A 13,304-nucleotide genomic window follows, 5' to 3' on the forward strand; every position below is an offset into this window, starting at 1 on the left:
TGCCCGGGGACGCCCCTTTTTGCCAGAGGCCCCCTGGGCTGACATCTGCTCCGCGGTGGCGCCACCTCGCCCTGCTCCGGCCCTGCGAGCGCGTGTCCACTTCGGCGCGCCAGCCGTGCGCCCTAGAGGTCCGCCGTGCGCCGGCGCCCCAGGCGCCCACCCGCACGCGCGCGGTCCGTCGGTGCCTTGGGGACCCCTCCCCCCTGCGGCGACAGCCTCAGCGGCTCCTGCCCGCCTAGAGCCGCCCCTGGCCGCGGTCGCGGGTCCCCCACACCCCAGGGGCGGAGCGAGACGCCGAGACGTCAGGGCAGAGAACGAGCACGGGGCGAGCGCGCCCTCCCGGCAGCTGCCCGCGGCCCACGTCCCCGACTGGCGCGGCCGGCGGCGGCGGGGAGATGCAGTTAGCGGCGGCGCTGGGGCGCAGCCAGGCGGCGGGGCGGGCGGGGGCCAGAGGCTGAGCCGGGCGAGCCAGCCGGGGCGAGCCAGCGGTGCGCACAGCTCTGCCCGCCACCCCCGGAGCGGACCCCGGCCGCCTCTGGGCTCTCCCCGGGGTTCTAGCCAAGCCCCCCGGGGTGCCCATCAATTTCGTCGGGTGACTTCAGCGTGTGTTTTGTTTTTCTTTCTTCTTTCCCTTGCCTGTGTGCCCTTCTCTAGGATGGCAGAAGCGGAATTGCACAAGGAAAGGCTGCAAGCCATAGCAGTAAGTCCACTTTCATTTTATTTTCTGGCTCTATTGTCTGGGATGGAAGGGGGCCCCGAGTGTTTGGGGGCCATCGACATTCCAGCACGGTAGCCGCAGGGCATGTGTCTTGGGGATAAAAGTCTGTCAAAGATCAGCTACGGTGCTTTTTCTTTTATACATCTGTGGATAGAAACCCCCGGGGCGCGCTTTGGGCTGGGGATTTGAATGTGGGAGACTGGCTTGGAAATAAGATGCTTGCTACTGGGCTTTGGGAAAGACTAAACAGACGCGTGGGGGGCGATTCCTGGAATATTATCACCCAGGGCTCAGTAATATGACTTCATACACTGGAGAAGGGAGAGAATGGTGACCAGAACAGTGGCTGCCATCCTCTCTGCGGAAGCCGTTCGTCTGCTAAGTGGAAAACCAGCAGTCAGCTCCACTGTCAGCCACGAGGTAGAACCTCCTCGCTGGAACCGGGAGTGTTCATTTCCCCGTTCTGTTTGATATTGACAAGGGCACTGGCACAAGCCACCGCCCCGGAGGAGTCTGAGGACTTGTTATAACAACTGGGTCCTGGGAATCATATTCCAGGAGAGCCTCCTTCTTATGGGTGTGGATAATCTTGAAAACCTGTTTTCAGCATACAAAGGAGCAATCAGTTCTGGCCAAGTTTATACGCACTTTCAGAAAAGTGTACCCATGTGCATCTTGAGTCTAAAAGAGAACTTTCTGAGACTGCCTAGATTTGAGCAATCTTGCCACAGTGTTGCCAATGATCCACAGATGTGGTATTTTTACTGGAGCCACCACAGCTGGATTATATATTTCCTTTGCAGATGAAGGAATGGTTACTGCTGTATATGAAATAATAACAATTAAAGAGAAGGTCTGTTAACATATTGGCATAAAAGACTCTCGAGACATTCTTCTACCTGAGCTTTTAAAAAAAAATTTGTTTGTCCAAGAGTTCCCTGGAAACACATATAAATTTGTTGGAGAAATAGTGTGTCATGTTTTGGAAGCAAAGTATATTAAAGTGTTTTCAAAATCTTTTGGACAGATTCTTTATTGGGAAAATGCACTCAGGCCCTTCTTTTTTAGGAAGCATTTTATGTGGTGTCCCTGGCTCTGAGACCCTCTTTATCTAAGTCTTCAAATCTTAAATATCTTAGAGACGTTGCCACTGAAGTGAGAGAGGCGTTTGTTAGCGATGTTGAAATGCTATGGCTTTGTTTTGCCTATCAGGCAATCTTTGAACTTGGTCCTCAGGACTCAGGAAGGCTGTTTTTCTTTTCTTTCCTTTTCCCTCTGTGCATGTGTAATTTTGATGGTTAATGAAGTTGTTTATGGTTTCTAAAGTTAGTGGCAAGGCAGTGTGGCCAGTATGTCATGAACTTGATAAGAATGGAGGTATTCAGTTATTGGTGCCATGGAACTGGTGGGTGTTTTATATAAACTGAATAATAGGCTGCTTTAACTGTCCATGAAGTGGCCGCTCCAGAGAACATTCAGTTGCTCCCATAGGCTGCTGCTGAAGGTTTCCAACAGTTGTCACATTTTCTGCCTTTGCATGACCAGCTTTACTGGATGCCTGAGGAACAGCTGAGCCCCATGAAAGGACTTGCTTTCTGAACGAGGAGCCAGTGGTGGCTAACACTGGGGCCACCCCTTTCCAAGAGGGGTTGGATAATGCCAGCAGGGGCCAAGTGGATTTTCAAGAAAAATCGAGGCAGTCTTTTGGAATTCTCATGAGTGTATAAGAAGAATAAACACAAATACTCGTGCCTTTTCAGTTGTGGAATGGAGTTTGTCCTGTACCTGGGAAAGTGTTAATGATTCTCATGAACGTAGAAGCCTCAATGAATATATATGTTATCAGTGCAGATTTTCTAACTCTGTGTGTGTGTGTGTGTGTGTGAGAAAGAGAGATAGAGAGAGAGAGAGAGGGCGAGAGAATTAAGAGATGAGGTGGGGAAGTGAGGGCTAGTGACCACATGACTAAGTAGTTCTATGCCATGCTTTGGCCTAGTACATACTCTCCAAATTCGGTAAACCCTGCTCCTCTCTGCCACCTCTCCAGGGTTCTCAGGGGACCCTCAGGAGCTCAGAAGCCTGCCCACAGAGTCTGGCACTCCTGCAGTCTCTCTGGAGATGTGAAGGAGGAAGAGAATGAGTCCTCACCTCTTCACCCACTTGGGCTCCTGTCTGAGAGGCAGAGCAGATAAACAGGGATATTAGTCTGGAGGGTCCTGGGCAGTCGTTAGTCTGGATGTCAGTTCCTTCCCCTGTAAAATGGCTCATGAGTTCTCCCTCTTGGGCTGGTTGTAAGGTTTAGCTATGATGCAGCTGAGGCCTCTGGCATGCCGTTGCCTTTAGATGGTGTTGAGACAGAGCCCCCAATTCCTGTCTACACTACTGCCTTGTCCTGTGAGGGTTAGAGGCAGCCCTCTGAAGCAGAAAGAGTCTGAACAGCCCTTTTTATCCTTTGCTTTAACTCTGACTCAAGGCCAGGGCTCTGCCCCGCGGCAGTTCCTCTGGCTGCTTCAGACACAGGGCAGAGGTGTCACCTGAGGATCCATCCATCCATCCACTCAGCAGGTGTTTACAGAGCGCCTCCTCTGGGAAGGTACTGGAAACACCAAAAAGGCAGTGTCCTCAAGTTTCACCATCAGAGGGAAGACTTTACCCTTTGCACACTTAAGTTATGAAAAGACAAATGTCCTCTAACCTATTTATCACATCAGCTGTGGGATTTTCTCCCCCTCAAGGGAATGAAGTACTTAGAAACTATGGCCCTTTAATTGAATCTTCCAGTTGAGTACAAAAGAAGAGCAAATCCATCTTTGACAACTGTCTCTGCTTCCAGGTGCTTCTTTCTTCTGTTGGGACACTCCCAAAGCCATAATTTTAGAAGATGCCAAAATGCCTCTGTAGCAGAATGAGCGTGAATGATAATTCCAGCGAATAATGATACAATTGCCGTTTATTGAACATTATCTATTCAGCCGGGCACTGTGTGATGTGCTTTTTGTTAACCTTAGTTGTTAATCATCTATGGAAAAAATAGGAAAGTGCATAAATAATTACTATACTATGTTAGTTTGTTTATTATTTATTTGGAACAGTTAGAAAAGGAAAGCCAAAAGCATGAAGAAGTGAAGTCAGTAGCTAACGGCACAAACTCAGTAATAAGAGTGCAGTGCATTTTAAAACATTATGTCATTTAGTCCTAATAACAAGCTGATGAAGTAGGGGCTCCTATATTATACATATTTTATAAGAGCCCAACGTTAACAGATAGTGTCAAAGCCAGGATTTGAACCCACACTGCGGAGCGTTGGAGCCCCTGTGTTGACTGCTGCCCTGAATTGCTTCCTCCAAGATGGCGGCAGCATCTCATGCTTTTCCCATGAGCGCGCTGTGCAGGCGGTTCCAGCAGCCTCAGCGTGAGCCAATGAGGGAGAAGCAGACTGATTCAGTAGCTCTGGGAAAGGCTGGGACAAACCAGGAGGACCACATCCTTTTGAGAGTCTTCCAAGTTGTGTTTCAGTGCATGGAAACACCGATGGAAGTTCTGACTGAATGAGTAACATTCCCTTGGGGAAGAAGCCACTGTGTCTCAATGGAAACCAACTTTGGGGGAGGATGTTACGTCTGCACATCCGAGAGGAAGAGAGTCTTCCTTGGGCACCTGTGGAGATAACTAAACATTACAGAGGTCACCTTGGGCAAAAGCTCTTAGAGCCACATGGACGAGACCTCAGGCCAGCACCAGGGACCAACATGAGTGTGTTCATATGTGCTGAAATATGAAATGCCAATCCAACCTACACTTCTCTGTAGGGAATTTTTTTCATTTAGTAAGGCCCTACTTTCCAGAATAATAAAAATGATCTTCTGCATTCGTACAGCACTTTACAATTTACAAAAACCTACATGTTACCTTTATTCTGAGCTGTGCAGGACAGGTCTCATTATCTCCACCTTACAGCCGAGTATACAGATACCCAAGCTCACACAGTGAGATGTGGAAGAGTTGTCTTAAGTTCATTTTCTCCTGACTCCCGATTCCTTGTGTCAGTGGCACATCAGGCCTTGGAGGGGTGCTCTGCCATGGGCTGGATGCCACTAGGATCCTGCAGAGCTAGAGTCCTGGGTGGGGATATCTGGGGGTATGTGAGCCTGGACATGCCTCCATGGAATCTGCCCTTTCTGGGATCTCACTTTGGGTCCCTCTCCCTCTTGAAACTCTCACCCAGAGGGTGCAGTTAGTGGACCTGTGGCTCCCACCTGATCCCATTCTCTGCCCTGAGAGGGCCTGGATGTAGGTGTGGCTTAGGCTGGCTCTGCCCTCGCTTGTAGAGAAATACTTTGGCATTTCCTTGAGGCCATCTCTCACTGCTTCTTCCGGCCTTGGAGTGATAAGGCCTTGACTACCAGGGTTGGAGCTTGGGACCAGGGGCCAAGCAGGCCAATCAGGCTGCTTTTGATCCAGACCGCTTAGGTTGCCTGCATAGCCTGGGCAAAGGTCCTTGCTGCAATTTACATGGGATTCAGCCCAGCCCAGCTTCCCAGGTCAGGGATGTCTCAGAGGGTTTAGAGACCCAAACCCAAGCCCTGTGGTAACAAACACTGTGATTCTTGTGGGGACCATCCCTGTACATGTCCCCTCTGAACCTCTGTCCTTGGCAGGCAGCTGGAAAAGGCCTGGAGAATCCAAGAGCCTGGCCTTTCATTTGTTATCTTCTTCCATTTCAGAGACGTGGATGATGCTCTTCTTCTAAAATCCCAAGTTAAGGCCTAAAAATTGACTTACTCAGGATATTGGCAGCTGAGTCTGCAGGGCCATCTAGTAGATTGGTGCCACTTTGGGCCCGTTCAGGGTCATTGCAGGTCTGCGAGTGCCAAGGCAGGCCTTACACAAACATGTGCAAGGGTCATACACCTCTCTGGGCACCTTTTTGTACTTCTGAGTATTTCAGGCTTTAGCCTCTTGGGACAAAGAGCAGCTACTCTGGCAAAGTACCCTGAGAAATATAGCAGTCATCGTCTAAAAAGCCAAGCAACGGGGGCTTGTGGGTTATGATTTGTCAATATTTAAGGAAAACCAGGGCTGAGTATTGGTGCTTCTGCATTTCTTTGGGGCTACCCAGTACTTTTAGGATCCCTACTGTTGGTCCTTTGAACTACCCACACTTGATCACCCATCTCTGATACGGATGTTGTTCTTACTTGACAGTAGGAGTTGGTCATTGTGGGGTGTAACTGACTAGACGACAAACGGGCATTAATGTGCAGTGACAGTGGTCCCCTGGGCTGGCAGTGCCCCTCACAGTCTGTCAAATTATGAGCATGGATTCTTGTGTCCAAAAGCCTTGGCTCAAGTCCTGGCCTTTCTATTAGTGTCTGTGTGACCTCGCTGTCCCTCGGTTTCCTCATCTGCAAGGTGAGGATAATGATAATACCCACCTTGTGAAATTATTTTGAAGGCTGAGAGATTTCACGGGAAATACTTGGAGCAAAAATACAGAAGACACTCAGCAAAACTTTTCTGTTTATAGTAAGTGAATCAACAAATCATAGCTGATGCATCTTTAAGCATAAACTGGACACAAGGAATGAAAGATGAATTCTATTAACTTCAACATTTTTGCCAAACTGGGAAATCTCAGATGGATATAGTAACTACTGAGAGTTTCCAATGCAGGAGGATCCTAATAATAACAATGAAAAGGATTATTTATAGTAGATAGGGGCTGCAAACTCAAAAGGCTCCAGGGGCCAGCACGTAACATAATTGAGTGACGCAGACTGAGTGGAAAATTGTGGGGACCTGGAGAGCAGATGCCACTTCTCAGTAAAGATGCAGTTAATTTATACCATGTGAGAACGTGAGTCCTATGTTGTCATATCAACTCACTTTCAAGAGAAGCCAGAAATCTCCTTTTTTAAGATGTGAGATCTCCCATTTAAAAGAGAATAGTATCAACTTGTGAACACAACAAAATTCCTTTCGGTCAACAGGTCAGCCTTTTGTGACCTCCAGATATAGGCAGAGCTTTAAACTTTACAATGTGCTTCCCTTAAGCATGGACTTGGGAATTTCATAAGGATGCGATGAAGTAGTACTACCGGGCCCCCCTTAATCTCTCATAATGTTACAAAATCATGGGGCATTTTCACCAAGGCTTTGCGAGCTTGGTGTCCCAATGTTTGGGTGACTGCAAAAATAGTGTCTATTTGCTGTATCTTTTGATATTAAGTGAGCTCCTTGCAATCACTGACGTTCTCATAACTCAGAATATCCACATCAGAAAGATTGAAAAGACCATCAGTCCTTTGATGTGGGAAGTTCCTGTTATCATAGGAGAATCTTTAAGAACAAGGTATGCAAATCTGAGCCTATCATGTGTCATCCAGGGTATTAAGATGCTTTTGATTTATTTTCAACCTCAACTAATAAGCAATACAGGGAGACCCAGCTGGCCCCAGGACTTTTAATAATTGCAGCAAGTGCCACTGGGCATAGACTTTTTGCCAGAAATGGTGTAGAACAGTGATTCTCAAACTTTAGTGCATTAGGATCCCTGGAGAACTCCTTAAAACACAGATTGCTGGATCCCCTCCCAGCGTGTTTGATTCAGTAGATCTGGGGTGGGGCCTGAGAATTTGCATTTCTAACAAGTTCCCGGGGATGCTATTCCCAGCCTTGGCCGCTCTTCTGGGGAATACACATGGAGAACCCCGGTGAAGTGGTAGAAGACCAATGATAAAGGGACATTTGGCCTGGGTCTTGATGAGTGCCACATGCCCATTGTGACATGTCCAGGAGTTTATATTATGAAGAGGTGAAATAGAAGGAAAGACTGAATTCAGTCTTAATTAGCGAGAGCCTACACACAGCTCAGTTTGAAAGTGGTGTAGTTGTGTTCCTCTCCTATCAAGTGGCTGATCAAGAGGAAGCCTTTGTTTGTCTTGGGTACTTGTTTTAATCTATTTAGATAAAGTGAAATTTCTGTCTGTTGGTCACTTGAAGACACTTGTTTGAAAAGTATGCTTGGGATTGGCTGATCAAAACCACGTGCTACAAAATTCACTTGGGGAGGCCCTAGGGGGCGCCGTGGTGAGATAAGAAGTTAAGCGGTAGAGCAGATATCCAGCAGTACAGTGGGAGGCCCTTTGAGAGAAGCTCATGATACATATTCTGATGCTATAGATGGAGAAGTCCCACAGCAGATCAGCCAATCGGGTCTTGTGGCAGCCCTTCCAGCGCTCAGGCCTGATCCTCAATGCAGCTGCTTCTCACGCGGGCAACTCTAGTAGGATGCCAAGAAGAGTAGCAACTGAGGTTCATTTACCTAATGATGATTCTCCTAAGCCTGTCTGTGTGTACACAATCATGGCTTGCCATTGGCATATCAAAGAGGAGTTTATTCTCACAAAGATGTCCTACAGGCTCCCCTCGCTCTTGTTTGTAGCATCCATTGTTTGAGCCAACCCTTCATTTTCAGAAGGATTCGGTCTCTCCCAGACTCTTATCTGTCTTAAAACACAGAGCCCAGAGGCTGCATGGTATAGGATGAGACCTAAGAGAACGTGGAGAGACTGTGAGTAATGGCCTCATAGCCCGAGGTACTTTGTCGAGGAAGATTTGCACAAGAGCGCTGTGGGTTTGGGCGAATCCCACACAGCTGAGACCTATTTCTGACAGGAAATGCCAGCAGAAGCAGAGGTTTGTGTGGGGTGGTGCATGTTGGAGCTACATGTGCCCTTGGGTAATTATATTGTCAGTCTTTTGCATTAGTCTTATGTTGAATTAAAATCTTCAAAAGGAGATTATTAAAATACACAGAGAGACAAACACACAGAGACAAACCTATAGCCTATTTACATAATGCTCGAACATAAATTAAAAATACTTTGGCGTTAGTCTTTGACGGTAGTATCGATGCTTCTATAGCATCATATGAGCTCAGCTAGAAGAAAGGAATAGGGAAGCTGGTACTTTTCCCTTGCATAAGCTGGAATGGGAAAGAAAAGCCACATGTGCCTTCAAGATAAAAGCCATAGCTGCAGATGAAAGAGCGGTGGGCCAGACCTCAGAAGGCATCTTCCTGCCCATCACTTCCCCTCGGGCAGCCTATTTCATTACCCTGTGGGCTTCCGGGCTCTTGACAGTCTGTGCACTCCCAAATGTCTTCCAGGCATTTGTACAACCTGCCCTTACTTTTTTGCTGAATTCTACTGGTTTACTTACTATTCTAGGTGGGTGGGATTTCCCCCTGCTACTTCGAAATTATAACCAGTCATTTGAGTATTCACTTTATTTTTAAATTCAGGGCTGAAACTTAAAACTTTGAGAGTTATAAAAAATGTTATTCTTAAGAGAAAAACATATGCTCGAAAACTTAACCCTTTGGAGTTAGGCAAGGCGATCTTTCTCTGAGTTTGAGCAATAATGCCAACAACTTTGAGGCCAATAAATACCACACAAGGCTTTAGGATTTGGGAAGCTGGCAGAGTATGCATGTCCTGCATGAGGGCCTGATAGGCCAGGATCTAGCCGAGAGGCCAGGAGTCAATCCAGTGGCTTCCGCTGGGCTCCTGCTTGGTCTTAAACACTGAGATACAATGGCTTGGTCAACTTGGGCTGATAACACTTTCCGCCTCTAATGGGGTGGGAAGTGGTTTGAAAATTTCCCTGCCCCAGTGGGACCGTGAGACGTATAAGATCTGAAAAGTGGAAAAGAGTATAGAGATTCCTCAAGAAACGAAAAATAGAACTATAGTATGGTCCAGGAGTACCACTTCTGGGCATACATCCAAAGGAAATAAGATCACTGTCTCAGAGAGAGAGCTACGCTCCCAAGTTCCTTGTAGCATTATTCACAGTAGCCAGTTCTGGAAACAACCCAAGTGTCCATGACAGATGAATAGATAAAGAAAATGTGGTATATATACACAATGGAATAGTATTCAGCCTTTACCAGGAAGGAAATCCTGGTATTTGTGACATGGATGGACCTTGAGGGCATTATGCTAAGTGAAATAAGCCAGATGCAGGAAGATAAATACCATATGATCTCACTTCTGTGTAGAATCTTAAAAATGTCTAACTTATAGTAACAGAGTAGAATGGTGGTTACTACAAGCTGAGAGGTGGGAGCAGAGAGGAGATATTGATAAAAAGGTACAACTTCCAGTTATAAGATGAATAAGTTCTAGAGACCTGATGTACAGCGTGGTGTCCATAGTTAGTAAGAATGTATTATATACTTGTAATTTGCTAAGAGAGTAGATCTCGTGGGTTATCATCACACACACAAAAATGGTAACTAAAAGAGGTGGTGCATGTATTAATTAGCTTGATTGTGATAACCATTTCACAATGTATAGTATGTCAAATCATCACGTTGTACACTGTAAATATATACAATTTTTATTGGCCAATCATACCTCACTAAAGCTGGGGAAAAAATGATCAATTGAAAAAAAGAAAAAGAGGGGCTGGCCCAGTGGCGTAGTGGTTAAGTTCATGCTCCGCTTCAGTGGCCTGCGGTTCACGGGTTTGGATCTTGGGCACAGACCTACATACTGCTCATCAAGCCGTGCTGTGGTGGTGTCCTATATACAAAATAGAGGAAGATTGGCACAGATGTTAGCTCAGCGACAATCTTCCTCAAGCAAAAAGAGGAAGATTGGCAAGAGATGTTAGCTCAGAGCGAATCTTCTTCACCAAAAATAAAGAAAAAAGAAAAACCCCAAAAAAGAAAGAGAAAAAGATCTAAAAATCTTGAAGCTAACATGAGTGGCCCTGAAAGGAAATACTGCTTATCCAGGCCAAAAAAACAGTAATGAGCCCATCGTCTGAGTGCTCCAGTTTTCTTTTCCAGGTGGTATGCAGGCAGTCTTGTTCATGAACAGTGAAGTCTGAGTGTATGTGTTCAAAATTTAGTGCTGTTCATCAAACAAAACCTGAAGGATATTTGCCAACAAGCAGGCTAAGTCTGGTGTGGATGGGTCGGAAGGCAGGGAGGCACTGGAGGCTGGCTGGAGAATACACTCTCTAATCCTACCAACTACTAGGACTAAGACTCTAGCAGACTGAACATCCCCTATCCTTATTCCTACTGGAGTGAGGATGATACATATCTGATCAGTACTGGAGCTGATAGGAGAGAATGAAGGGAAAGGACTGGCTCTGACAACGCGGAGAAGGGGAGGCAAAGGTGGAAAGTAATTTCAGTTACTCAGTTACCCTCCTCTCTCTCCCCTTCCCACCCTCATCTCTCTCTGTCTTGACGTGTCGCTGCTACTGCCTCTGGATGATTCCAGCTCTCCATCTGCCCTAAACCTGAGTCCACAGAGAAAAGCTGGAAGCAGAGTGGCTTAGCAGTGGAGGGGCAGGAGTGGGACATCTCCCCTATAGGGAGATGGGGCATCCCAGGGCTCAGAAAGTAGGTAAAGGATGGTAACTTCATCCTGTACCTTCTTGTAAGGGGAGGGGAGAAGGGTCTGTGGGTTCCTGAGGGCTTCCCACGGGCCAGACAGCCTGCTGAATGCCTTCTGTTAGGTGTTAAAAACCCAGCTATGCCAGGTTGACATGGTGGCTGAGCTCTTGGGACTGTGGTGACCTGGAGAGGCGGGCTCCTGAGGGAGCGGGCAGCGCTCAGTTCCACTCGATTGATAGTTGGTGAGAATACAAGCCCAAGATCTACTTTTTCGAGAGAACCTGGAAATGCAGCTTTTGAAGGAAGCCTGTTGGTGTTTAAATGTTCACAATGATTTAAACAAGGTGTGGGCCAAACCAAACATAATGAGATTCTAACACAGTGTGGGCTGGATTCAATCCCCATCCTACCCTCCCTCAGCCCCCACCCTGGGCCACCAGTTTTCCACTCCTGCCTTTCACAGCATATTTTATTTAATTGTAAAGCCAGTAGTATGCGGGGGACGTGGGAGTGACGGGATGGCAGTGTTTGGTCAGATGTAGATATGTTTGGCCATGTTGGGCAAATTGGCTGCCAGAAGCCCATCGAGGACCCTCTGGTATGGGGGCCCTATAGGAAAACCGTAATCTTGGGTTAAAGTCAGGATTGCTAGTTAAGTCAGTTCCGTACCCAGCGTGTGGATGAACTTGTGAATTCTCTGTAAGAAGTAACTCCTGGAAGCACTCTTTATAAAAATTAATATAGAGCAAAAGTGACCTTTTGGATATACACTTCTCTGAATTTTATTGAATGTGTAGATTTGTGTAACCACCAGCACCATCAGGATACAGAACAGCTCCATCAGCTCCCAGAACACCCCCAGGAAGCACCGTTTTTTAAACTCTATCAAACACTGGAATATAGTAGTTCTGCTTGGCCCCACCTTGCACCTCGACTTTAAGGATTCTAAGAATCAGTTAGAGGTGGGAGGGTTAACCAGAACAAGAAACTTGGGGTCCTAGTCTTTGGTGGGTAACTTTTTCATAATGAGTACCTATCCTACGCCTATAACAAAATTCTCGCCTTTCCCCAATAAATACCTTCCATTCCAGCATTGCTCCGTTTTTCACTATCCTCTACTAGAGTTTTCACATTTAGCAACTAAGAATATAGGATGCCCACTTATTGAATGGGACACACTTTTATACTAAAAAATTATTTGTCGTTTATCTGAAATTCAGATTTAAGTGGGCGTCCTGTATTGTATCCGGCAAGCTCATCTCCTTCACACACATGCTGCCTTCACAACTGAGTTCAGAACCCACATTTTCTAGGTCTGTGCTTCCGTCTCCCATTGTGAGTGTGAAAATATTCGTTGGTTTTAAATAGTAATGTGTTTGTAGGGAGATAGGGCATGCGTTGGAAGAATAAGAGTGCCTCATCAATATGTTAATGTGTTTTCGAGAAACCCACTAGACATGTCCTTTCTGCAGAATAAGAAATGGCTAATGTGGGTTGGAGAGAGTTGAACAAATGCATTTCAGAAATTGGTACATTTCCCAACCGACCCTCCCCACACCCCTTCCTTGGCCCAATCTTTGAATAATATAAAAATGCAAAGACTAAACAAGGAGATTGTTCACCCTGGGTGAGTTTAAAAATACCACTGGAATGCTAGCCTTCAGCAAGCCGTATATCTTATACCACATTGAGCAAGATGGGGCTTTGTGGCGTGCTGCGAATGAGTCACACAGTGGTTACAACCAGATTGTTCCCAGCCTGGATATTTTGGTTGAGAGGGCTGTGATGGTTGATTTATTTGTCCCGTTTGTTTGTTTTTTCATTTGTCAATTTTACTAATGTGATTTCAGAATCACAATGAGACGGGAGGAAAATCAATTTTACATAGCAGCTCCAGAATTAAGAATGAATGGCAATTCCAATTTTCTGTCTAGACCAAGAGTCAGCAAACAATAGCCCATAGGCCAGATCTGGCCTGCCGCCTGTTTTCGGAAGGCCTGTGGGCAATACATGGTTGTTACGTTTGTAAATGGTTGGAAAAAAAATTTTTTTTAAAGTCCCCATTTATTATTTATTTACTTAGTTTTTGGTGAGGAACATTGTTGCTGAGCTAACATCTGTGCCAGTCTTCCTCCATTTTTTGTATGTGGGACACTGCCACAGTGTGG

At 46.3% G+C, this 13,304-nt stretch overlaps 1 protein-coding gene across 5 annotated transcripts in view; it reads left to right on the forward strand.

Moving 5' to 3' along the window:
- The first annotated feature begins 205 nt into the window (after window positions 1–205).
- PALM2AKAP2 (PALM2 and AKAP2 fusion) overlaps window positions 206–13,304 on the forward strand; it is a 327,886-nt gene continuing 314,787 nt past the window's right edge. For 3 of the 5 annotated variants that reach the window (XM_046659481.1, XM_046659497.1, XM_046659490.1), the window contains exon 1: window positions 206–700. In XM_046659481.1, the coding sequence (XP_046515437.1) occupies window positions 656–700 (45 nt within the window). In that variant the 5' untranslated portion in view covers window positions 206–655. The remainder of the gene's footprint in view (window positions 701–13,304) is intronic. The other 2 variants (XM_046659508.1, XM_046659519.1) reach the window with 1 other exon arrangement.

This window comes from Equus quagga, chromosome 1, assembly GCF_021613505.1.
Source record: "Equus quagga isolate Etosha38 chromosome 1, UCLA_HA_Equagga_1.0, whole genome shotgun sequence".
Lineage (NCBI taxonomy): Eukaryota > Metazoa > Chordata > Mammalia > Perissodactyla > Equidae > Equus > Equus quagga.